General features: G+C 52.3%; 1 protein-coding gene across 4 annotated transcripts; it reads right to left on the bottom strand.

Annotated features, from left to right (window-relative positions):
• Positions 1-217: 217 nt before the first annotated feature.
• On the bottom strand, positions 218-26,486 carry TOP3A (DNA topoisomerase III alpha). Of its 4 annotated transcripts, XM_042965542.1 has the most exons (20): positions 26,395-26,486; positions 25,819-26,043; positions 22,935-22,994; positions 21,685-21,758; positions 20,796-20,871; positions 19,540-19,648; positions 18,379-18,522; positions 18,055-18,225; positions 17,679-17,779; positions 15,980-16,054; positions 14,618-14,700; positions 13,354-13,561; positions 11,122-11,307; positions 10,801-10,930; positions 7,999-8,112; positions 7,732-7,897; positions 6,413-6,556; positions 3,793-3,915; positions 2,140-2,783; positions 530-805 (listed from the first exon to the last, which is right to left on the bottom strand). In XM_042965542.1, the coding sequence occupies exons 2-20, from the start codon at positions 25,996-25,998 to the stop codon at positions 627-629; spliced, it is 2,967 nt and encodes a 988-aa protein (XP_042821476.1). In that variant the 5' UTR covers positions 25,999-26,043; positions 26,395-26,486; the 3' UTR covers positions 530-626. The 4 variants fall into 4 exon arrangements, with proteins under 4 accessions (XP_042821478.1, XP_042821476.1, XP_042821475.1 ...); XM_042965541.1 differs by having other exon boundaries at positions 25,819-26,407; XM_042965543.1 differs by lacking the exons at positions 25,819-26,043; positions 26,395-26,486 and adding an exon at positions 25,668-25,793.
• Between the last annotated feature and the right edge of the window lie 61 nt (positions 26,487-26,547).

Below are 26,547 nucleotides of genomic sequence, written 5' to 3'. Positions count from 1 at the left end.
CTCGTATCGTGTCTCTGCTCTGCGGGGCAAGCCGTTTGTGGGGCTGGGAGCGCTTGGGCTCGCTGCCTGCCGTGTGGACAGGGAGGACGGGCAGGGGCCGGGAAGAGAGGCGCAGGGGCCCAGAGACAGGCGAGAGGTCCCCCCGAGCACTGGCTGGCGTCTGTGTCTGTCGTTTCTGCCACTGTTCACCGGACACTGCACCACACCCACCAGAAGAGAGGGACGGAATTCTTTATTAAGGCACACGAGCTGTGGGAGCCGCTTCTACGGACACAATTCTAGAACAAGAGCCACTCCCATCCCCTTCTCAGAATGTCTGTGGGCAAAGCCCCTTCCAGGCTGCCTGGAGCCACAGCACGGGACGCACCAACCCCGCTGGTAAATGCTTTGCGGCGCCAGCAGCAAGAAGCCCAGGCGGGGAGCCACTGTCCACCAGAGACGGGACTTCTCGAGAGAGCGGTCCGGATCCGGACTCCCGAGCACGACAGGCGGCGAGACTCCAAAAGCCGCCACTTTCCGCAAAGCCTCCAGGGCAGCGAAGGGCAGCCTGGTCCCGGTGAAAACAGCGTATTCCTGAGACGGAAGGGGCAGGTGTGAGGACGTGGCCCTCTCTCCCCTCCCCTGCCTCATGTGTTCTGAGGACAGAAGGGACGGGTGTGTCCAGGCTGGTGGCAAACGCTGCATTTCCGGGGCTTCTTGGCCGTGGAGCCCGTGTCTGAGGAAGTGGCCCGGGCTCTTTTGCTTCTGGCCTCTGGCCCCTGGATTCTGCCCCTGTCTCTTGGCCAGGTCTGGACTCCGAGGCTCCCTGTGGGAAGAGTCAGGGGAAGGCTGACTTTGGAACAGACACACAGAAGTGGCCAGAAATACAGGTCCCAGCATTGGGCGGGGGGCGTCCCTCCGGCCTTTGTATGGTCGGGTCCGCCCACAGGCCAGGCTCCCTTCCCTCCTCGCCACACACGGTGTGTCCCCCCCTTCCGTTGCCCCGACACCACTCCCTAAAGGACCCTGTGTCCTTGAAGGCCTTGGCCCACCATCACTATCCTGATAAGGAGGGCACTATTGTCACTTCACACAGGCCTTCTTTACAGAAGCAACATCCTGCCAGCTGGCCTGAGGCCACATGGAGAAGCAGCGAAACCCAGCAGGCCTGTGACCAACAACCTGCTCCCCACCGTCCGTGCCAGGAAACGGGAGTTCTGGGTTCCTCCAGCCCTCAAATGGGCCTCTTAGTTTGGACCGCCCTGTGTCACCCGGGACAACTGATCAGCTGGCCTGGACGTCAGACACCACTTCCTGGACCACCTCTCACACACTGCAAACCGAGTCTGTCGTGGCAGTGGCTGCCTCCAGCCCCCTCGGGCACTGGTAGCCACCCCTGCGCCTTCCCCAGCCTTCTAGGTTCTTCCTGTACAAGCAGAGCTGGCAACGTGTGTTAGAATCACCGTCTGAGACTTAACTAAACTCTTCTGAGACAGGAACCCTAAGGAAGGTAGGCAAGTGCCCGGCTCACCGAGGAAACTGAGGCGGTGAGGCCGGGCCTTTCGTTCAAGGTTCTATAGCTAGGCTTTGGGACCAGCTCTGTCCGACAACAGGCCTTTCGGCTATTCTCAGGTACCAGCTAAGCTTCTGCCGCGCACTGGGGTGGGCGGGACCGCTTCCAAGTGCCTCCGGGCGCGTGATCTGCCTTGCTCCAACGTCTGGGTGGTGGTTCTCACCAGACCCAGTTACCGGGCCCAAACCATGTAACTCTGGGCAGGTTCCTAGACATCCCCAGGGCCAGGCTCCGCAGCTGAAGACAAGGACCTTGCGAGCCTACCGAGGCTGGAGGAGCGCAGAGCCGAGCGGTCCGGCCGACCTCGGGCTGTGCTGCGGTGCGGCCCCCAGCGGAGGCGGTTCGCTGGGACTCAGCTGCCCCGTTTGTACAAGTGTGAGCACGTGCTGGGCTGACGGGGGCGGAAGACGCACAGATAGCGTGTCTAGCGTAGTGCCGGGTGCGCAGTGGGCAGCTCTGTGGGCTGCAGCCGGCCTTGATGGGCCCACCGCTGCCCCGCCCTCCCTTCAGGGGCCGCCCTTGCTCTAGGAGGTGGACGCCATGCGAACTGCAGCAGAGCCCCGGCCGGGCTACACGTCCCGTCTCACCTGGGGCCACGTTCTCGTCCGCCCACTGGAAGAAGCCGCACTGCTGCTCTCTTGGCTTGGCGCATGTGTGGAACTGGCGCCCCTTGTTGGGCCCGTCCTTCTGCACCGTCCGGGTGACGGTGGGCTGGCTGCACAGGCACGACGTGCCCCCTCCGCTGTCATCGCCGGGTCTGCCAAACCCACCCCGGCGATGCCCCGGGCCAGGCGGGCGTCCTGCCGAGCCACCTGAGGGTCTTGGTGCCGAGGGGGGGGGCCCCCCTGCATCCGGGGGGCTGCTGTCGGCCCACAGGAAGAAGTTGCAGCCGCCACCGTTGCACTTATAAAACTGCCGGCCCTGGTTGGGACCCTCTTTCCGGACGGTGAGCAGCACGGCCTCCTGGCCACAGTTGCAGGTCACAGAGTCACTTTCACCAGTGGCAGCGGGTGGTGGCAGGGCCCGAGGGGCGCTGTCGATTCTGTTCAGGGACTGGCTAGCCTGCAGGTGGTTAGAGGGCTGGCTGGCTGGCTGGCTGGCTCTGGGGGCGCCCCGTGAGAGTCTTAGGTCCAGGAGCTCCATCAGGGTCTCATCACATCCTCCGACGCAGCCCACAAACTCCAGAGGCATGGTCGGGGGAAGGCTGCCACGTTTAAACTTGAACTTCAACCTAGTGAGGCCAGAAGGTGAGTGAAAGCACGAACCACCAGCTGCAAGTCTTCTGGTCCGAAAAGGGCTGCGCCCACCCTGGGCCTCCCCTCGGGGCCCCAGGAGCCCACGCCAGCCACCTGCCAACCGCTAGCCCGTCCAGCTGTCACGAGGGCAGGGGGGGGAGGCAGGGGAAATCTAAGATCCCAATTAACCGCCAAAATACAGAAGTCTCTGAAAGGTTCACTTCCTGTAACACCAGCGGCTCTCAGGCTCCTGGAGGCTCCCGGGCCCTTTCAAGGTATTTTGTTACAAGGCTGGGAAGTTACAGCGGTCATTCTTCCCTGCTGTAGGCATGCGACTCTGCCAAAGGCCACAGCCCATGCCACGGGCCCAGCACACTGCCTGGGAGCAGAGGCCCGAGTCTTATCTAAAGCCAGACATTAGACTTAGAGAAATGGGAAACAATGCATTGTTTTGTTTGGTCTGCTTTGGAAATAAGTAAAAACATGCCATTTACGTCAGTATGCAGTGTATGCATTGTAAAATTAATACATGTGTCTTTAAATGCCTCCACTTTAACTTAGATGGTTAATCTAAATTGATAAGCTTACCGATAAGCTTAACCTAACTAATTAGATAAGTTAATTAATTAGATAAGTTAATCTAAATTGATAAGCTTATTGATGAGCTTAACCCACAACAAAAGCTCTTTGGGCTCCTCAATGATTTTTACCAGTGTAAGGGGTCCTATGGCCAAAAGGTCTGAGGACGGGTTCTACACGAGGGCTCTGGGCCTTTGGGAGGAGCCTGGAAGCCACGGCCGACACACGAATATTCTCTTCCCCATGCCCTACTTGGCAGCAATCTAGCTGGAAAGGGAAGGGACACAGACCGATTTAGGACTGCCAACCCAGCTGCTGCTGAGAGCACCGATTCGCCCCCGGCCACGCAGCGGTCTAGGAATGAAAGTCGCGGGAGATTCCCTCCCACCTGTGCTCTTCCTGCAGCCGACTCAGGGGCCAGCTCACCTGTAAACAGGGTGCGGCTGACAAACCGGACACACAGTCCCATCCCTGCTGGCCTCCAGCACAGAGTCGGGGAACCACATGGCCGATCGGCATTCTGGGAAACCGGTGCAGCTGAGGTAGAACCTGGAGGGCAGAGGGAGCAGGGTCAGGCAGGAGCCACCAGACTGCATGCAGGAAATAAACATTCCTAGACTGTCGCCCATCTGGCAGGGGGACTTTTCCTCAGTCGATTAAGGGAGATCTTGATTTTCCTGAAGGACACGTAAATGGATACACAGTCGCTGGTACTAAATGAGAAAAACTAGCCTGCGTTTATCTCCCATCTTCCTGAAAAAAAGAAATACGTATTGCTGACTCTGCTTTCTTTAGAAGCACCAAACCAGGGTGCCTGGGGAGCTCCGTCAGTTAAGCTTCCGACTTGGTTTCAGCTCAGGTCTCGATCTCACAGTTCGGGGGGTCGAGCCCCGAGTTGAGCTCTGCACTGTCAGTACACAGCCTGCTTGGGATTCTCTCTCCCCCTCCCCCATGCTCTTGCACGCATGCCCGCGCTCTCTCTCTCAAAACAAATAAATAAAACAAAACCAAAAAACAACCCACTGACCAACCCAGGCCATAGCAAGGCCACGACCTGAGGGTTCTGCTCAGGTGCTGCTCAGGTTCCAGGCTGTGTGCTCTCAGACCTTCCCCAACTTGTCCACACGACAATTCTGATGGAAACCGTTGACACGCTCAGTTTACAGTGGGGCAAACTGAGGTGGGGAACAGTCTGGAAACCTGCCCAAGGATGCACATGCGGTGAGTAAGAGAGCTGGGAATAGAACCCTATCTGTCTGATGAAAGAGCTTTTACTCTGGACACCTGCACCACATCATTCTGAGGTTTTTATCTATTCAAGTAATCTCGACACCCAGCGTCAGGTTCAAACTCGCGACCCGGAGATCAAGAGTTGTGTGCTCGTCCGACTGAGCCAGCCAGGTGCCCCTTGGCCAACAATTCCTTACAGCTTCCAGCCACGAAACTTTAGGGCTGGACTAGCCAACGTGAACACAGTTTACGATGTCCTTTGAGCATGCCTGGGTACGACCAGACCAGGGGAAAACTAACCAAACCCCAAACCCCAATTATTCAAACAGCTAATCCACTGAGAAACGGCAACTGTCAGATAAGCCCTGGAGCGGTAAATTCCACAAGACAATCCCCAGACCCCCCCCCCCCTCCCCCCGGTGACTCAAGCACTCGGAGAGCTTCAGAGTTCACAGCACAGCACTTACTAAGCCCTCGCATGTGGCAGTCCGCACTGGACGAAGCCTGTACCAGCACCGGCTCGTATGCGTGCACCTGCTGCCCACTGCCAAGTTGGGCCCATTAGCCTCTGGTTTCTGAGAGCCGGCCTGGCCTTCTCTTTGCCCAGGCCAGTGACGGGTCAGTAGTCGGGGATGCCACCCGCTCCCGAGGCAGCACAGAGGCGGCACACGGCTGCAGCCCAAAGGGGGCGAAGGAATGAAGGGCCGCGAAGACCTGGGATCAAATTCTGCCTTTCCCGCTCCCCAGGGCTGCCTGCTGTAGACAAGTCGCTTCAGCCCACGAAGCCTCAGCCTCCACTCCGTACGAAACTGAGGTAAAAACACCACCCTGCTGTGTGGTTACGGAGTCCAGAATGTACGTCGAGGACCGTGCATCATGCCCCCCATAGGGATGGCACGTGATAAATGACGGCCACCGTCTCCATTCCCCACTCCTGCTGTGAACACCTGCCAGCGGCCCGGGGCCGGCTTGGGGAGCCTCGCGACAAACTGCCTACCCACTGCTGCACTAAGAGTGAGAAGGGATGTGGCACGTCCAGGTCCAAATCAGCGCCAAAACCGGAAGAAGAAAAGCAGTGCCGCTGAGTATCTCTAACACGTCAGGCCCTGCGCTACTAGACTTCTGACCCATGACGCCAAACCCTCACCCTTCCCAGAGTAGACCCCACCGCCCCAGGTTTATGGAAAATTGGCGCTTAGTAGTTAAGTAACCTGCTCTGGGGCACAACACTTGTGTGTGGCAGAAGTGAGATTTGAACTCAGACCCAACGGGGTCCTCAGCTCATGCTTCTCCGCCGTCCTCCACACGGTGAGTGGGCGGCGTCTGATCCACAAGGGACGCAAATCTGCCGTCATCCCCCACCTCCTCTGGATCCCAGGTCATGTCACGACTCCAAGGCCGGGTCCCTGTCAGCTAGCCTTCTACCTCCAATACCTAGTGCAGGGGCCGGCAGCAGCACGCCTGCCTTTAAATAATGACACAGAGGGGTGCCTGGGTGCCTCAGTCGGTTAAGCGGCCGACTTCCGGCTTGGGTCATGATCTCGCGGCCTGTGGGTTCGACCCCGTGTCGGGCTCTGTGCTGACAGCTCAGAGCCTGGAGCCTGCTTTGGGTTCTGTGTCTCCATCTCTCTCTGACCCTCCCTCACTAGCACTCGGTCTCTCTCTCTCTCTCTCAAAAATAAACATTAATAAATAAATAAATACACAAACAAACAAAGACAGACACAGAAGTGAAACGACAGGGCCCTGCAGGGGGCTGTATGGCCAACCCAGCAAGTGCTGGGTGAGCACCGGCGGGGACAAGTCTGGCACTGACCCGCCACTCTTCTTGGTCTTGAGGACCATGTCCTTGTTGCACTGCGGGCACTTCTTGATGGGCTCTGGCATGGCTGGGTAGATGGCTTCTTGCTGGGCCACCTCTGCCCCTTCCCCAAAGTACTGGGATAAGGCCTCGTCCAATCTGAAGAAAGAGCAAAACATTTACGATATTCTTACGTGCGCACAGCATGAGTGTGACCAGGGGAACCGGCGGGCTGCTCGCCGCAGGCCTGATGCGGAGAACGGAGGCAGGCGGAGCTGTGTTGGCCAAGCGGCCCTGGCTCCTCTCTGGCTCCTGGCAGCTCCCGGGAGTGATCCAGCTACAGGCAGGTACTTTTGCCTTGTCACCAGCCCCGCACCAAACAAAACTGCACAGGGTCCTAGCATGCACTCCAGAAGTGTCTGTCTGTCTGGATTTACATTTAAATTAGCTCATCCTGGGGCCCCTGGGTGGCTGAGTTGGTTGAGCGTCTGACTTCAGCTCAGGTCATCATCTCGCGGTCCTTGAGTTCGAGCCCCGCGTCGGGCTCAGTGCTGACAGCTCGGAGCCCGGAGCCTGCTTCCGATTCTGTGTCTCCCTCTCTCTCTGCCCCTCCCCCACGCATGCCCTGTCTCTCTTTCTCTGTCAAGAATAAACATTAAAAATAAATAAACTAGCTCATCCATTTCTCTTTTCTTAAGATTTTATTTTTAAGTAATCTCTACACCTAACACGGGGCTCAAACTCAACCCTGAGATCAAGAGTCACATGGTCTACCGACAGAGCCCGCCGGGTGCCCTGGCTCATCCGCTTCTTTGCCAAACTGGCACGGGGTAGAAAACAGGGTTGCGTCTAACAACATGCACACGTGCCGCTTGCTGCGTGGCCACCTCCAAGAAATACTCCACAGAGCAAACGTGTCCTACACCAGCACTAGGTTTCCTGCCCCACGGCTGTGCTGCCTGTCAACTCAGGACAATTAAAATCAAGAGAATGGCGTCTCTATCTGGCGCCAACAGCCTGGCACGACGGGACCAGGTCTTTCCGATTACCGTTTGTATGCTGGCGAAGCTCTAGGGGAAGGGGAACCCTCGGGAGGAAAGCCCGAAGGGGAAGGAGCTGCATGGGGACGGCCCTGCCAGGCACACCGCCGGCTGTGACGAACTGGCCCGAGGACATCTAACCACCCGCGGCGCACACTTCACGAGGCGCGAGGAGGCGCGCCGCCCGGTTTCTGCCGAATCACCCCCACCCGCTCCCGCTGCCCAGGGAGAGGTTACGGCCCAGGAGGCAGAGCCAAATGACCGCGTGCGCACACAAGTCGGACCCGGACTCACTTCTTTGCTTTGGCCACTGCTTCAACGAAAACCTGTTTGTATTTCTGGACTTGCTGCCTCAGAACCACCAACTTGTCCTTCTTCCCCTCACAGATCAGCTTCAGATCAGCTTCCAGCTCAGCCCGGAGGTTGGGCTTGGACATCTCATAGCCCATGGAGTCATAGCCTGCAGGGGCAAGAGCGGTGTTCTACGTGGCCCCGGGCGACACCTTCGGGGACTTTAGTTACGCGGCTCCGCCAATACCCCCGCGAGCTCCTCCTCCTTACCTTCCACAAGCCCCATGCCCAGATGCCCGGGCAGAAACCGCTTGTCCGGGGTGAGCCCGACGTACATCCGGGCTTTGATGGTCTCGATGTGCTCCGCATGAGTGGCATCAGTACCTGAAAGCCAGTCCTGGTTACTCGGGGTGATGCAGACCGTTTCCCCCCCTGCCCCCGGGTCCTGCGGGCACCTTCCTCTGCCTGGACTTCTTATTCTCGGTAAGACATCTCCCTTCGCCTCCGGCCCACGCAGAAACCACACTGCTCCCTCGCATCCGCTTCCTCACTTAAGCTGTCAATGTCAGCTTCACAACTCCTGCGTCTTTGTCCTCTGCTCCATGTGGCAGAGCCACGGCTGGAGCCCACGTCACGTCATCCGCATCAGGGCAATGTGCTCGGTCTCCTCCTTTCTGGCTGCTTCCTCCACCCACCCCTTCTTTACGCTGTGGCCAAAGGGTTCTCTGCAAATGTAGCTCTGGCATCAGAGAAATGCAAGTCAAAACCACAGAGGTACCACTTCACGCCCACTTGAATGGGTATAACCAAAAAGCACCGATAACCACAAATGTTGGCGAGGGCACGGAGAAACCTCAAGCCTCAAGCGTTGCTCCCAGAGCGTAAAACGATGCAGCCGCCACGGCAAACAGTCCAGAACTTCCTCAAGAGGTAAACACAGAGTTACCATAGGACCCAGAAATTCTACTGCTAGGTTATCCACCCTAGAGAACCGAAAACTGTCCACACACAAACCTGGACACAAATGTGCACCGGGACAAATGGGAAGGACCCAAAAGTCCATCGACTGAGGAATGGATAAACAAACCGGGGTGTACCTGCACAACGGGACAGCACCAGCCAAGAGGGAAAGAAGTGCTGATTCCCGCCACAGTGTGGGTGACCCCTGAGAACACGCTAAGTGGGAGAAGCCGGTCACAGAAGGCCACACGCCGTATCGTTCTAGTCAGAAAGAGGAGTGGTTGCCCAGGACTGGAGGGACTGGGGAGAAGGGGGGATGGGGTGTGACTGCTAATGGGCACGGGGTTTCTTTCTGAGACAATGAAAACGTTCTAAGTTTAATCGTGGGGAGGGTTGCACGCTTTTGTGAATATACCGGACGCTGATTTGTACGTCTTACATCAGTCAAGCGTGGGGTATGTGAATTATATCTCAATAAAGCTGGTAACATTTTTAGGTTTTTTTTTTTTTTTTTAAAGCTGGTAACATATTAAAAAACGTAGCTCTCTTGAGCACCTGGGTGGCCGACTTTTGGTTTCGGCTCAGGTTGTGATCTCAGTTTGTGAGATGGAGCCCCGCATCAGGCTCCCTACTGACAGTGTGGAGCCTGCTTGAGATTCTCTCCCTCCCTCTCTCTCTCTGCCCCTCCTTCACTCTCTCTCAAAAGAAATAAAAATAAAAAAATAAGTCTTTGCTCTTTTCCTCAGAAATCTTAAACTGCGCTCTGCTAGCCACAGGCCAACACCCGAGCTCGTTAGGCAGGCAACGCCGGCCCCGCAGTCAGGCTCAAGTCATCTTCCCAGCCTCACCTTCCACGCACACCCCCGGCCACAGTGCCATGTGCTTCCCTGTGCCTCCGTCCTCCTGCAGACTCGGCCGGTGCCTGGCTTGCCTTCACTCGCCAGGAATCCTTCCTATGAGGTTTAAGGCCCCTGCCCGCTCCCTGCCAGAGCCCATCGGGCTGGACTTAAGTGTTGCTTTGATTTCTTTCTCCGGCTAGATGAGCCCTTGGGGGAATGGAATGACCAGGCTTGATTCCTGTCTGTGTCTCCGGGGCCTAGACCAACGTCTAGCTGTGGAAGCCTCAGATTTTTAATGAGTGAATCCTGATGGGTGAACTAACTTTAATTTTAGCGAACCCTGCAACTTTGCGGACAGTATAGCAATGGCCAGAGGACTCCAGGAGGGCACTCCTTCCTAAGTCCCAGGACTACAAAACCCACTGTGTAGTGAGGCGGCTGTGCCCCAGGGCGGGCAGCTGTGCCCCAGGAATACGCCCAGGGAACTCCTACTTCCCCTCCATCCACTTCCCTCTCCATCGTGCCGCTGCCCCTCTGAACTAGGTTTGCCGGAGACCATCCACAGAGCCGTGACGAAAACTGACGAGGGGTGGCAGATCTGTCCCGAGGAACCCACCTGTAAACCTTGGGCCACGGGGCTTACCGGGAAAGCCAGTTCTGGCCCAGTTTCCTTTTAACCTAATTTCCAGTTCCCATACTGTTACGAGGAATGCTTTAAGGAACACCAAGGGCACGGCCGCGTGTGGCTAGCCGCAGGGCAGCAAACTCAGACTCCGCAGGGGCCTGGCAGGTAACGAGCGGAGAGCGGAGCCAAGTGTGAGCGATGGGGAAGGGACAGCCACCACTCCAATTCAACTCCAATTCCATTTCTGGGCGCGAAGGGGCGGGCTGCCAGACCCGACGCCTCGCAAGATGAAGACACGGATTTTTTATGTGGAATCTCTCAGGCCTTAAATGTTGGTAACTTATTCAAAATAGAAGCAAATCCCTGTGTGGGCTAAATATCCTGAGTCCACGGACAGGACCTGGCCAGGGTGCTCCCAGCGCACCGCCCCCGAGTCCTGGGACACATCGATGTCCTCATTCGGCTGCTGTAAAGCAGTGGTTGAGAGCACCATGTGCGGACTTACTCAGACCAAGGTTCTTAACCTCTCTAAGCCTCACTTCAGCTACAAAGGGGGTGAAGAATACAATGGCCACGTTAGAGCCGTGGCAAAGGCCAGAAGAGACACGGTGCCTGGCCCGTACGGAGGGCGCTGGAGCCGCTACTGACCAATGCCGTGCTTTTCCATGAGGGCGATGAGGTCGGCTTCGGTGAGCAGCTGGGGGGGACTGGTCTCTCCGTCCACCATCTCCACAGTGCTGGGCTGAAAGCGGGAGCCTCTCTCGTAGACGGGGAGGGTCTACGGAGAGCAGCAGAAGCGTCAGATCGTTCCGCGTGGCACTTAGGCAAAAGACAACTTCCATTTCAAAGAACGTGGCCCCGCTCCATCAGACGGCACTGGGGTCGGGAACACGGCTGTCTTCCCCTTTCCCCGAGGCCCACGGGGTGAGACGTGGCCTCTGGCCTCCGGCCGGGCCTGTGCTTTAGTACCTTGTCACTCCAGCGGTCATATGGGTACACATCCAGGTAGTTTCGGGCCAGAATCATGAGGCCGTGGGCCACGAAGCGTTCCTGAGCGATGTCGATCTCCACAGTGGTCTCCTGCCCCTGAGCATCCTGGGAGCAGCAAGCCAGGAAATGACGAACGATGAACTCATACAGTCGCTGCTCATCTCCCTAGGAAGAAAGAGAAAGGGTCTGAAACTCCCTCCAGAAGATAGCCTCTCCAGGATCGCAGCACCACCAGTAGTCTGACGTGGCCGAGGCCACCTTCCGGCCCAAAGTTCTACATGAAACAGGGCACGTGGCTCCCGTAGCCCCCGCAGCAGCACGGAGCGCCTGTGGACTTAGACACAACCCTAATCAGGTGAGGATAAGCAAGGAAGGCATCCTACCTTCCAGACTGAGAGGTGCTTCTTTTGACATAAACCCCACCAAGGGAGGAGACAAGGTAAAAACATAATAAACTAATAAGGGATCCCTTGTATAGAAGACACAGTAAAGTTACAGCCAGCAGCCCTACACCATCACGTTCACAAGGTTCATGGGACTTTCTACCAGTGAAGTAATCAAGGACTGAGCGAGGCTCAATCTGTCAAAGCCCGTAAGATGCTCGTACTCATAGCCAATAATTCTAAGAATGGATCCAAAGGAAACGAAAGGTCCACACAGATATTTACACAAAGGTCAATGGTTATTATGTCTCAGAAAGTTGAAAGCAATCTTAAAAAACAGATTTTGCAGGGGTGCTTTCTGCAGGGGTGATTTTGCACCCTGCAGATGAGCAGGGTGGCTCAGTTGGCTGGCAATCCGACTTTGGCTCAGGTCATGACCTTGCGGTTCGTGGGTTCAAGCCCCATGTCGGGCTCTGCGCTAACAGCTTGAAACCTGAAACCTCCTTCAGATTCTCTTTCTCTGTGCCCCTCTCCTGCTTGTGCACGTGTGCTCTCTCTCTCTCTCAAAAAAAAAAAAATAAATAAACAACAAAAAAATAGATTTGGTAAAAGAAATTATGGTACATCTATGCAATCATTAAATATCATAGTTTAAAATATTTCAGGGGCACCTGGGTGGCTTAGTTGATTGAGCGTCTGACTTCAGCTCAGGTCATGATCTCACAGTTTGAGTTCGAGCCCCCCACTGGGCTCTCTGCTGTCAGCACAGAGCCCGCTTCAGATCCTCTGTTCCCCCTCTCTCTGCCCCTCCCTCGCTCCGACACTCTCTCTTAAAAATGAACAAACATCTATTAAAAAAAAAAAATTCGGGGCGCCTGGGTGGCTCAGTCGGTTAAGCGTCCGACTTCGGCTCAGGTCACGATCTCACGGTATGTGAGTTCGAGCCCCGCGTCAAGCTCTGTGCTGACAGCTCAGAGCCTGGAGCCTGTTTCAGATTCTGTGTCTCCCTCTCTCTGACCCTCCCCTGTTCATGCTCTGTCTCTCTCTGTCTCAAAAATAAATAAACGTTAAAAAAAAAAATTAAAAAAAAAAAAAAACAAAAAAACTCGGCATATGAGGAAATGGCAAATTTTTTTCTTCCTCATATTCTTTTGAATTTTCTAAACTAAAATGGACCTGTATTACATTTAGGGCCAGGGAACAATGCGTGTTAATAAAAAAAGGAAACAAGGACCAAATGTGGCTCAGCTCTGCAAAGAGCCTGCATCTGTCAAACAAGCCTAACCAGCTTGGCCCTCAGGGCCCTCCTGGAGCTCATTCTCCAGCTGAGGAAGGACAATAGGCAAGACACACGGCAGAGCCCTGCAGCCACCACCGGACCAAAGACAAGAGGCCGGTGTCACAGCGTCCAAGTGTCAGGATGGCAATGGAAACCCATCGAGTCTGAGGAGGATGGGGGCCGGATTCCTCCAGTTAACGAGGGGCCAAGAAGACCAAGCGATTCTGTGGGAGGCTCCGTGGGGGTTGTGCAAGGGCACAGGGCAGGCGAACCTCCTAGTCCACGTGTGGGGGGCTCGGCAAAGCTGCAGGGGGTCTGACAGAGCGGGAAGTGGGCTGGACAGCGGAGCCTGCTCTGGGGGCGGGGATTCACGGATACCAAGCAGAACACTGAAGCAGCAGAATTCGGACACTGACATTTCTTTGCTAAAATGGAGAGATATTTCAAAATCACTCAGTTCCTCAAGTAAGAGCCCACAGAGTAAATTCAAGTGCCGCTAACCCTTCACCTCCCCCTGGGTTCTAGGAGGCAGTAGTTAGGGAAACCAACCTGCAAGCTGCTAGCGTATTTGGTGGGGTGGATGGGAGGGTGAGCTTGGTCAGACTTGTTCCCATTGCGTGGAGTAGGGCCGCCCCGTTCTAGAATGCTCTGGGCAAAGGCCCCCCAACGTGGATCCGGGGTCTGCTGCTCTACGAGCACCGTCAGGTTTAAGTCTTTGGGGAAGATGTTTGTCTCAGTTCGAGGATAGCTGATGTACCTAAAACAAAGGCAAACGAATAGAAAAAGAAATTGCTAGAATTGCTCCAGAAACAACTGAATTCGATTGAAAGCACCTGGTGGCACCTGCAATGTCCCATCTGAGCTAGCCAACGCAACCGAAGGCAACCTAGCTTACCTACGTTGACAAAAGTTCTCGGATGGGACCCCCTGATGGGGTGAGAGACAGCAGGCTCTCTTGCTGAGATGCCCCAAGAAGCCACAAGATAAATGACAGGGGAAGCACAGGCGGGGAACACAGTAGGCTCAGCCTGCCAGCCGTTGTGTGGCCGGGACACAGCCCTGGCCCGATCTATGAATGGTCTGCCAGTGACCCGCCATGGCCTTGAGAGCAGCAACAGAGTGTGCTCCTACGAATTTTTTTCAGGTATAGAAAGCGTAATGCTGCCTAACAAACCCTCATGTGGACCCTACATGTAATTTACCATTTTTTACTAGCCACTTAAATGGTATTAACGAGATCACTTACATCCTTTTGTTTCATACAAGTCTTCGAAACCCAGAGCATATTTTACACTTCCAGCACGTCCCAATTCGCACGAGCCAAATCTCAAATGCCTGATAGTCACCTGTGGCGAGTGGCTGCCACAGCGGTCCACAGCATGGACCACACCGTCACTGGATGGTGCTGGGATGTTCACAACCCCTGAAGAGCGATGATTTATGATGGCAAACGACTACTAAAGGTGTGGTCTGCCACCTGCCAAGGCCCTGGCGGGGGGGACTGTTGAGAGGTCAACACTGAGATGTGAATTCACTCAACGGGCTCTTTTCCTTATCAGAAAAATCAATGTCAAAATTCTTCTACTTCAGAGCTCAGGTGATATCTAGACAGTCTGTATTTATCCATAAGGTCTAAAGTATCTTCACCCTGGCTCAGTGGGTGGAGCATGTAACTCTTGACCTCAGATTGTGAGTTTGAGCCCCATGTTGGGTATACAGATTACTTAAAAATAAAATCTTTAAAAGAAAATGAAGCAAAATAGAATACTTCACCCTGACAAAGATGCACCAAATTCTATTCCCAAATATTTACCCTTGAGTGTAGAGCTTTTCGGCAATCCTCATGGTTTCTTTAGCATTTATTCTCAACTTTCGAGAAGCCAGCTTCTCAAGCTCCTGTTAAATGTGTCAATAGGCAAGTTAGAGTGCAGTGTGGGAGTCAGAGGGCACAACACAGCCACACAACTCATCTTCACAAATGTCTGGCCACTGTCACTCCAGCTGCTGTCACGCAGAGGGAGAAAGACTGTAGCAAAGAAAGCTTTCTGGGCCTGCCAGGCAGAAGCAGATTCCAACCCAGTGGTTCTCAGGCTCTGATGGGCACAAGCAAGAATCACTTAGGAAGAGAAAAGATTGCCGGGCCCTGAGCACTAGGGATTCTGACAGAAGAGGGCTGGGACAGAGGCCAGAAATCTGCTTTTTTTTTTTTTTTTTAAACCAGCAAGCCAATACACAGATTCTAATACAGGCAGTCTGGGAACCACACTTTGGGAAAACCACTGGAGCCCTACTAACTTCTGGATGATGAATACCATTCTTCAAAAACTCCTGGGAGATAATCGGTTGTCCTTCCCCTTGGTCACATTCCACCAATGTCAGCGGCTCTATGTCAAAGCCTATTTAACCAGTGAGGACCAATACACTTATACCTGTCCTGTGCAATCGGTCTGTAACTCTCCCGTTGTCATTCCTACAAATCACTCACACACGCGTGCGTGCGCGCACACACACACACACACACATACACACACACTGGGCCACGCCCAAGGTAAAGACCACACTGCCCACCAATCCCCACGCGTTTCTTAGCCTGTTTGTTCTGTATGTTCAACCTCCAGGGTGAATCCTGACGGCAACTGTACCCTGAATGGTCCTGACTGGTGGTGACTGGGAAGGGGCACTCCTAAGGTAGTTAACTCCAACTCGTGTCCAGCAGGGTGGCTCTTCGTGGGTCTAAAAAGTTGAGAAACCCTGTCCTAAGGTAGGCTCTTAATACAGATTTTAAAAAAACGTTTACATAGATGAGGCACACGTTAAAGAAAAATGCTTGGGCGGAAAAAGACAAGCTATCCTAATCACGACAATGTAAAAATTACATGTATGAGAAAAAACAGAAAGAGGAGATGCTCACATTGGATCAGAGATTACGTAAGGATGACGGGGGACGTGTCTTCCTCTTTCTGTTTGCCAAACCCCACACAAAGCAGCTACGTTGCATTTATTAACTTAAAAAAGCACGAAAAGACTAAGCAGCCTCTGTTTTGGGGTTTCTGTTCTCCCCAAGGGCTTTCCCGCTTGGCCTCGTGAAGGGTGATGCTTGTGCCACTGGCCACCGTCGAAACCTGGTCCCAGCACCAGGCAATCAGAGCGCCTGGTGCAGTCATGTGGAACATACCACAGTGTCCAATGCTTGAGGCCTCCACTTGCTCTTTGCCTTAGACTTGACCTCTACCACGGTTGCCCTGGGATCCTAGGGAGCCAGAAAAAAGCAGAGGCCACGTTAACCTCTTCGCGCACCTTCTCTAGCTGTCCTGTGGTAGCCTTTGCTCACCATTCTGGAGGACACTCACCACGAGCAGAGGCCCTGCTCCAGCCACGACAGCACCTCAAGCGAGGTGGGCTCGAAGCCCGCGGTGTGGCGGAGACCTCACCACCTTCCCGCTCAAACCGAGACTTTGAGGGGCAACTTCACAAGCCCCAAGGCGCCTTCCAGGGCCCGCGGAACACGACAGCCTGTGCATCTCCTAAGCACTGTTTCCTACCTACACGTGCACGGTGTTACATTTTAAAACGTCAGGATGATACCAAGTTAGAAATAGGAGAAATCGTACACTACAAGCTGGAAAGCCCAATGTGGAGACCATCTTCACCGCACCCCAGCGAACAGGGGTGTTTCCTTCTCTCGAACGGGTAAATGGGCAGTGTCAGAGACGTGCCAGGTAGTTCCGTGACCTCTAGGGTCAAAGGGCAGAGGCGTGGACAGAGTGACTCCTGGACGCAGGGTGGTCTCCGGAAGGAGCTGGAGAGTCAGGTACGCTAGAAACTAGCTGTGCTGTGCCCCTTACCGGCTCTAGAGTGCGCACAAATTACTTCACTCTCTCCCACCTCACCTGTGAGGCGGGGACAGGATCGCCACCCTCACGGGCACTATCAGGACTAAACAGGATAGTGTAACATAAAGCGTGTCTGGCACCGCAGCCGGTGCTCACCGGTCATCGGTCCCCCTTCGCCAAATCAATTAATAAACCTGCCGGGGCGCTACAGCCGGGAGCACATGTGACTCATCAAAGTAGAGATCTCAGAGTTTCTCTCAGGCACCACTGTGTGCAGCCTCCAGGTTAAAGCCAGCAGTCAGGTACTGGCTGAAAAGCAGCAGCACCACAAGGTGGACGATCAGTATGAGGGTCGCAACTCGGCCACCGACTGGCCTGTGGTCCTCTGATGGGCCGCTCTCTCTACTTGTCTACTGACACGTGTTCTCTACCCCCCCACCCCCCGGCCCCCTTGTGGCTGGCTGTCTCCTGCTAATCACTCTGGCCTTCACTCAGATGTGGCCCTGAGAGGTCTTCCGTGACCACCATGCCTAGAATGGTCCCCTCCCTGCCCCCCCCAGGCTGGTCTCTGTTCCTTCCCGCTACTTTTCCTTCCTGGCATTTGCCCCTGGATGAAGTTAACTTGCTCGTTTGTGACTTTCATCTTTCTAGATCTCATCTAACCGGGGGAAGAGGGAGCTGGACCAGATGCTGTCCAAACCCCTTCCAGCTCTAGGAGTCTACTGTTCCAGACAGGTCTAGAGGATCCTGAGTGACCTCTGCTAACAGCATTCTACTTTAGGGAGAGATTTCAGCTATGTATTTCTTAAAATTTCTGCCTTTATCTAAAAGGTCTGCAGCTCCTGTGGTTTCACATCGTTTAGTACCATTTTCACGGAGTTCGTCCTACAGGTTCCCTAAAAGTGAGGTCCTGAGATGCAAGCTGAAAGCTACAGTTCAGTGGGAAAAGGGAGCAGGATCACTTCTGCTAACACAGAAGGAGTGGCCTGGGAACTTCCAGAACAGTCTTCCTCGATCATTAAAATTCCAACTATCTCTTACCTCCATGCACAGCTGATAGAGGACAAGACAAGCTGTGTGGTTAAAGAGGCGATGCCTTTTCCAGTTGAATTCTACGACACCATCTTTGTGGTCATGAGTTACTGTATCGGGGACAAACAGGAAGGCCATGACTCAGAGAAGCCATATGATGGGACAGAGAGAAGAAAGCACATTGCACTGAAATTCCAAAGGAATAGGAAACATGGCTTTGGGATTATGGGCCATTCAGGAAACCAAGTGGATTCTGAGCATCGTAATGGGGTGGGACGAAGGGCAGCAAGACTAAACAACTCACACATTTAATTAGTGCCATTTTTGCTCCTGGTGCTTCCCAGGCCCTTAGGTTCTACACCGTAAACAACTCCCCCGGCCATACCTTTAATTTTGTGGAAGACTTCTGGCACAAAAGCCTGAATGGCTTTGAACCTCTCTACCACGAACCCCAGGGTTGGGAACTGGCAGCTGCCGTAACTGATCAGCTGCTCCGCTAACACCTCGGGAAAAATCCTCTGCAGCCTCAGGGTCTGGAACCTAGTGAAGGCAGCTCCTAGGCAGTGAGGACGGAAGGAAGGAAGGAGAAAGCAGTGGACCGTAAGATCAAAGCAAGCTGCGCGTATCTACACACAAGCCTCATTCTTGGTTCATAACCCAACCCCCAATGTGCCACGCAGACCCTCAGGGGAGTTTGCCAGTGGCTCACCGATCCTCAGGTCCAGCTCCTGCCTCACGTCCACAGCATCGCTCACTCTCGGATCGGGCTCGGTCAGGTTCTCACAGGCTGTCTGGACGGCTCGGGGGGTGATCTCAGAGAAACGGGCTCTCAGCACTGGCAGACTGGGCTTCACTGTGGAACAGAGTCACCAAGATCAAAGTCAAACCACACTGCCTTCCCATCATAAAGGGCTCGCTTTTCTTAAACCACCTTGAATTAAAGATAAGCCATTTCGAGATGTTGTGAGGCACCCAATTTTCTGATTAGGTGAAATTAACAGTATGCTAGCCACCTAAGAAGGAAACTTTGCTATAACCGCTAAGCTTAGTTTTGTCAGAAGTAAGAGTGGTGTGAATTTTAGCTATTTAAGTGAATTTCAGCTATTCTCCTTATGAGCCTCTCAAGATTCTAATCTCACTCGTTCTCTTAGACGTTTAGGGAAAATAAAATGTTGTCAATTAGAAGGTCCTACAAGGGAATTTCATGTCCTGGCACGGAAATAACATAGGACATACACACTGTCCCTGAAAGTTAACGTACTTAAATTCCCAGCAGTCGTTACAGCTTTCAACACAAAAACACTCAGGGAAAATAGAAACCGTCCACTCTCTGAAGCCTGAGAATGACCTGTGCATCACTTCCGCTAAGTTACCTGCAATCATTAGCCCCGTTGAAGGCATTTAAATTCACCTCAGTGAGTATTTATTAATATTCAGGCAGCATACAAAGAATACAGCAGATGAACAACATTCTAGAATTACTCTTTGTACTGTCCGTACAGCATATGCGTTCTCTTGCAAATATTCAATCTATACTTAAAAAAGTTATGATACGAAGTCCCTGCTCTCAAGCAGCTGGCAATCTACTTGGACCTGACGCGAAACAAGCCCTGGGCTGTAGGGTCTGTGCCACTCGGGAACTCTTTTAGTCCTCGTGCCACCCTAGGAACTGTGTCAGACTGGCCTGACTTTCCAGAAGGCTGAGGCTCCCGTGGGTTCAGTAACTTGCTCTGGACACACTGCTGGTGAGGCCTGACGGATCCAGCGGGGAGAGTCTATAAGGAGGAACTCAGCCTTGACCCACTCACACAAGGGAACCATCTACTTCTGTGGTCCCAGCGTGTGGAAACCCGGAAGCCACGTCACTTACCAGCCCTGCACACGTGGATAATCTCGAACCCGATATTTTCCCCTTCTCTATCGCAGTCGGTCCAGATCACCAGGGCCTGGCACTGCCGGGTCTCTCGTTCCAGAGTTTTCTGAAATTCCCAGCCAGGGAAGAGCGGTGAGAGCGCAGTCGCCATGAGGTGACACCTCTACGCTAAGGACGTGTGACCAAACCGAACATCAGTGGTGTTATCGGAATGCGCCGCCTTGGTGAGAGGGAGCGATCTGAGGAAACTGCTCTTACTACCTGTAAGGAGGAGGAGGCTGCTACCACAACCCTCCAGCTTAGAATCACGGGCCCGAAAGTGAGCTTCTAGAAGATGGAGGGTTTAATGCACCTGCCCTAGTGTGACAAGACCTAAACCTCAGCTCTGACACACACTTGTAACTCTCGCGGTTCTGATCACGTCCTGGTCAAAAACGAAACTGATCCCTAATTGAGTTTCACCCCAAGAAGGTTTCCCAGCTAGCAGACCACTGCTACAGGTGCCCTGAGCACTCATAACTTGCCTGTCACGTGACCATTTACACTTTGTTGTCTCTCCATGCTAATTCGGGATGGAAGCTAGGATTAATGTTTTTTAACTTGTTCAACGTGTCAAGTTTTTTTTTTTACTTAGGTTCTAATTAGTTAACACACAGCGTCGTATTGGGTTTCGGGAACAGAATTCAGTGATTCATCACTTAGAATTAATCATTTAACAGTGTTATTCCTAGGATTTATTTAAACAACCACTACTAATAAAAAGGCTTATTTTTAGGACAGCTTGTGACTCTTGATCTTGGGGTTGTGACTTCTCCATTGGTGGAGACGTTATTTAAAACTAAACTCTTTGAAAATAAACAAATAAAAAGTAAGTGGCCTCATTATACGATGAGTGGGAAGAATTTTTAAATGTTTATTTATTTATTTTGAGGGGGCAGGGAGGGGGAGAAACGGAGGGAGAGAGGGAGAAAGAGAATCCTAGGCAGGCTGTCCGTGCAGAACCTGACTTGGGGCTTGATCTCACCAACCATGAGATCACGACCTGAGCTGAAATCAAGAGTCAGACGCTTAACCGACTGAGCCACCCAGGTGCCCTGAGTAGGAATCATTTTTAAAATCATGGCACCAAGTTTGGTGGGAAACGCGATCTCTAAATTCTGATGCATTCAAAATACAGAAGTCACTGTTCAATTATTTTGCACTCTGGAGCTGTTCAACTCCTCCAGTGCTGTATGTCTTCCAAAAGATCCTACCTTGATGTCTACAAAATTCTCTGGGCAGTACTTTTCAATTTCTGCTTCAAAGAGGACAAGGGGATTGCAGCTGTGCCTAGAAAAGAGGATGAAAACACAAAACATCCAACCTCAGCACAGGACGGAAAGTCCTCCATTTTTACAAGAAAAAAATTGCTCAGTGAGCTCACGGATGGATCCCCAACAGAAGTCCCACGTGAAAATGCCAGAGAATTAAAAGCAAGGCTATGACCCTCTGCGCAGAGCACTTTCTGCTTTCTGTGACAGCAGCAGCTGCTAAGAAGAAATTCTGGAGCCCTTTCACGCACGTCTGCAATAGGATAAATGTAACACAGTGACCACATGAAATAGGTCTGGCTATTCTAAGGAAAATAACACTTCAAAGTGGTTGTTTGTTCTCAACACACGGTAAAAATTCACAATGGTTCAGTTAACCTTAGGTCACTGCCGTGGTCTCCATGGTGTCCGTCCCCTCAAAATTCACATGCTGGAATCTTAATACCAATGTGATGGTGTTAGAAGGTGGGGACTCTGCGAGGCGATTAGGTCACGGGAGCGGTACCTCATGAATGGGATTAATGCTCTGATAAAAGAAGACGCACAGAGCTCCCTCGCTCCTTCCATCAGCTGAGGACACGGTGAGAGGTCAGCAGTCTACGTGTACCCTGATCTCCTGCTTCCAGCCTCCAGAACCAGGCAAAATCAATTTCTATTGTTTATGAGCCCCCGCCACGGTTGACGACATTTTGTTATACCAGCCCGAATGGACAAAGACAGTCATCTGGGTATTGGAAGTTATATAGTAAGATCAACATGCCTCAAAATCCCGGCAGCATGTCACAACTTACTGTAATAATCAGAAAGTTCTTCCCCCAGGCATTGTACTGACCATTTGCGGAACTGCATCTGGAAATCATGAGCCAGCAAATGTCCAGAAACCGAAGTCATTATCATGGTAACATTCTGAAGGATAACAAAATTCGAGTTAGTCTTTCGGCAATTATATTTTGCCACATCATTCAAATAAAAGGGAGGAACTTCTGTTAAAGAGAAAAAAGGGGTTGCCGAGGGTTGGGGGAGGTGAAGAGGAAGGAAGAGATGGAGTGCAGAGGACTTTAAGGGCAGTGGGAATAGTGTGCATGATACTGTAACGACGGATGCATGTCCTACTTTTGTCCAAACCCATGGTACGCACAACACCAAGAGAGAACCCTAATGTAAACTAGGGACTTTGGGTGATTATGATGTGTCAGTGTAGGTACAATTGTGATGGTAAAGAATGCATTGCTCTGGTGATCTGATGTTGATCATGGTGTGTGTGGGGGGGGGTGTATGTGTGGGGGCAGGGGTCTATTGGAAATCTCTGTACCGCCCTCTCAATTTTGCTCCGAAAACCTAAAATGGCTCTAAAAAAATTAAGTCTATAAACAAAACAAAACAAAACCTAGTTGGGAAGAAATGAACATAAATGCATCTCTTTGAAGCCGAATACCAAACTAACGACCGTTCTAATTCTAGCACCATGATGCCTTTTATAGGATTTAAAGTTTCCTCAAACTACTGTGTTTTAGTTTCTTTCTTGTTATAAAGAGAAGGGGCCATATTTCATTAAAAAGAGACTTCCTTATAAATTACAAAATACTCATTTGTAACCAGAGATCTTTAGGTCTCAACAATTATTCTTGAAAGATAGTGACTTCTTCTATGATGGCCAGGCTTGTTCTTCTTGATCAAATAACTTTTTTTTTTAATGTTTATTTTCGAGACACACACACACACACACACACACACACACACACACACACACACACACAGTGTGGGTTGGGGAGGGGCAGAGAGGGAGACACAGAATCAAAGCAGGCTCCAGGCTCTGAGGTGTCAGCACAGAGGCCGACATGGGGCACGAACCCACCAACCACAAGATCATGACCTGAGCTGAAGTTGGACGTTTAATCGACTGAGCTACCCGGGCGCCCCTTGAAATAACTCTTAAGGTACAAGCAGTTCAGCGGCAACCTGTAGTTAACAGCTTCTATTTTTACAGCCAAAACTAAAAACTCGAGGAACATATACCAAAATGGCCCATGGATCTAACAGCAGCACACTTCAGCTGCAGGACAGAAATATGATAGCACCTACCTGGCCGTACAGATGATAATCAAATTCATAGATCTTGTTGAATTTAGACAATCCTTCCCTCTGTAACACAAAACAAGAATAAATAAATTGCGTTGAAAACAAATGACTCCTCGGCCTAAAGATCAAGCAGAACCTCGATAAGTGGTCATACTGAAAAATAACAGTATTTCCTAAAGATAAAAACTAGGCTAAATTACTAAGGCCAGTTATCAAGAGGCTCCTCAAAACAGTTACGAGCACATGCTTGGGACAGTCCATGGAGTTTTTATGCCAGAAGGTAACCCTGAGGTCAGCTAATATAACGACGAATAGATGAGCCTGGACGAGTCCAAGGTCAAGTCACAAATTAGAGGCAGAGAAAGGATTAGGACAGAATTCTCTTGCCCACTTTCCCCCTCCTCCCCATATCCTTCTACTACTTTTTGGCTGTACAACTGCGCCTGTAAAACCACAGGCAAATCACTCGCCTTTCTGAACGTCAATTTATTTTTGAATAAAGTTACCTCTAAGTGCTCCTCTGGCTCTAAAATCCAGTAACCCTACAAGCCCCAGTCACCACTGGAAGCCAGTCTATAAAGCAATTCTTTAGCTGCGAGTGTGGACGAATCAGACCCTCTCTGAATAGATCCCACCGTCCTCCACAGCAGCATTAAAAGTACTTTTACAGGGGGGCGCCTGGGTGGCTCCGTTGGTTGGGCGGCCGACTTCGACTCAGGTCATGATCTCACGGTCCGTGGGTTCGAGCCCCGCATCGGGCTCTGTGTTGACGGCTCAGAGCCTGGAGCCTGTTTCCGATTCTGTGTCTCCCTCTCTCTGACCCTCCCCCGTTCATGCTCTGTCTCTTTCTGTCTCAAAAATAAATAAACGTTAAAAAAAAAAAAAAAAAGTACTTTTACAGGTACGTTTCCCCAGTCCAGTCCCAAGTGACTCCTGAGGGGCACATCCATTGTCCCTTGTGTCTCTTGGGAACAGTCTAAAACCACCGTTCTGATCCTCTCCAGGTAAATAACTTGTCCGATAACATGTGTGTGATCCCACAACCAGAGCTCCACCAGGCAGTCTCCTCTACCAGTGGTAGCCTCGAGGATGTGAAATGTCTTTCCTGACATTTCAAACTTGCCCCCCTGTAATTCCCATTTTGGGGTGGCACACAATTATGTGTGATCCCATGTGTGGGTGAGGTGCTCAGGGAAACTGGATACCCCAAACTTAGAGCAGTTTCGGAGTCTGGGGAAAGAAAAAACACCGGGTTGATAGATCAAGAATGTAGCTTTTGTGATCTCTCCTTCTCTTTTTATTTTAGAGAGAGAGCATGTGAGCAGGGGAGAGGGGCAGAGAGAGAGAGGGAGAGAGAAAGAATCCCAAGCGAGCTCCAGGCTCAGCGCAGGAGCCTGACGCGGGGCTCGATCCCACGACCCTGGGATCATGACCCGAGCCAAAGAAATCAAGAGTCGGATGCTCGATCAACTGAGTCACCCAGGAGCCCCTGCTTTTGTGATCTTTTTTGCAGTGCTGTCCACTCTAAAAAAAAAAAACAAAAAAAAAAACAAAGTCCCTTCTCTAAGTAATCTGTAGGAACTCCCATACTGCTGCCACTAAATCTACAGAATTCTTTAAGATGCATCTTTCTGAATATAAAAATAAAACCATGAAAAAAACTACCCAGATAAAGAAGGTCGCAGTTTTCAGTGTGCTTTTGAATGCTATTGTAAATGGAATTGTTTTTTTTTTAAATTTTCTTTCCAGATTGTTCATTGCTACTGATTTGTGTACGTTGATCTTGTATCCCATAACTTGGCTGAACATATTTATTAGCACCAATGGTTCTTTGTGGCTCCTTTAGGATTTCTATTCTGTAAGATCACGAAGGGGATTACATTTTTATCAAATGTTTGTTCTGCATCAATTGAGATAAGCAATGTGGGTTTTAAGTGGGAGATTACTGGAGTCACACTTGTGTTTTATAAAGTCATTTTGGCTGCCCAGAATTTGAATAGTGAAAGGTTAGGGAGAAAGCTATCAGAGTTCTCCCTGTGAGGGGCCAGAGGTCTGAACTCTACAGACACAACCTCAGCTCTTGCTCCCACTCTCCACGAGCTAGAAATGGAGGTCTAAGGACCTTGAGATCTTGAAAGAAGAAAAGAGCAGGGAACTTCTGCTTTCTGCCTCCAGAAAACCATTTCGCAATCCACTTTTATTTGACAGATTTTCCCGATCAGTTCTTATCATCTCCATGCCACCTTTTACAAATTCTTTTACCTTTCCCTTCCTTTGCACCTCCAGTGTGTCCAGAACAAATTTTCATCCCTTACTTGCCTGTCTCTCGGGAGTGACTTTGTACTAGTAGGAATAGGGCAGCGGTTCCCTCTAATTCCATAGCCTAGGTAGTACTGCCCTCTTAATAGGCGTTTACAGACTGTAAAGCCAGTGGGGCCGCAGAACCCAGGGGATGCGCCAGTTGATGGGGAGAGCCAGGTTAGCTGGGAATGCTGGGACAGGGCTCGACCGCCAAATTAAAGTGCTGTGAACAGGGGTTCCCAATAACTTAAAATTTCAAATCACAGGGAATACTGTTAAGACACAGCCTTCCCTGGTCTCACCCCAAACCCACAGAATAGCCAGTGTCCCAGCTAGTACCGATTATCAGACTAGTTTGGGAACCGCTGCTGTGCGCAAGGAGGAGCCAAGGTTTTCAAGCACATGGGTGAAGCATCTTCACTTCTAAATGCCTACCAGTCCGAAAAGAAGACAGGAAGCCACTGCAATGACCCAGAAGTGGAAGAAGCGGCCTCCGTCTGTATTCCCAGCGCTCGCCGCGCTGTCCCGCTGGGTGATCGGGACAGCTCCCTCACCCGCACAGCTGATCGGAAATACGCCTCCTTACCCGCCTCACGCGACCGTTGGACAGCAGGTCGGCGATCCCCTTGGCCGCGTCGTTTTTCTCGGCCACACAGAGAATTTTCCGCACGCCTCGCAAGGCCACCTCCATGGCAGCGCGGGACAAGGTCCTGGCTCCCGGCCGTTGCAGCCAGCGGAGAGCGCAGCGGGCGACAGGGAAGATCATCCCTAGGCCCCGCGCCCGCTGCCGCCCGCCGGGTGCCCAAGCATGCTGGAAAAGCCAGAGGTGACGCCCACCTGACGTCCACCCTAAGGGAACTGGGGCCCCCGAAAGCAGCCAGCGCCACCTGCCGCGTCCCGGTCACCACCCCTAAGCCCGCGGGGCTTCGGACCCACGGCCTCGACAGGGAATCCCGCCCCTAGGCCTCCGGCTTCCGCCCGCCTTCTCGGGCTACATCCGCCCGGTGCGAGCGCCACGGGACCGCGAACTACAACTCCCAGACGACCCTGCGCTGGGGCCCCTTGTACGTTTCCGCTCCTCCGCCCCACTTCCTTTCTTTCCCGACAGTGGTTGGTAAATCGATTCTCCTTGGGAGAGGCCGCTGGAAAGTTCCGCCCAAACCTGTCGTTCGCTCACAATCCTTTTCTCTCCCGCTCGGAAGTCTACGCGGACGCTTCCGGGTCACGCGGCGCAAGGCACCGCGAGTCATGTGATGCCAAGATGGCGGCGCCGCGGTAGCCTGCTCCAGGTTGTGGCGTCCAAGGAGCCGCGACG

The sequence above is a fragment of the Panthera tigris genome, chromosome E1, assembly GCF_018350195.1.
Source record: "Panthera tigris isolate Pti1 chromosome E1, P.tigris_Pti1_mat1.1, whole genome shotgun sequence".
NCBI classification, from domain to species: Eukaryota; Metazoa; Chordata; class Mammalia; order Carnivora; family Felidae; genus Panthera; species Panthera tigris.
This window is presented reverse-complemented; position numbering and strand designations above follow the sequence as displayed.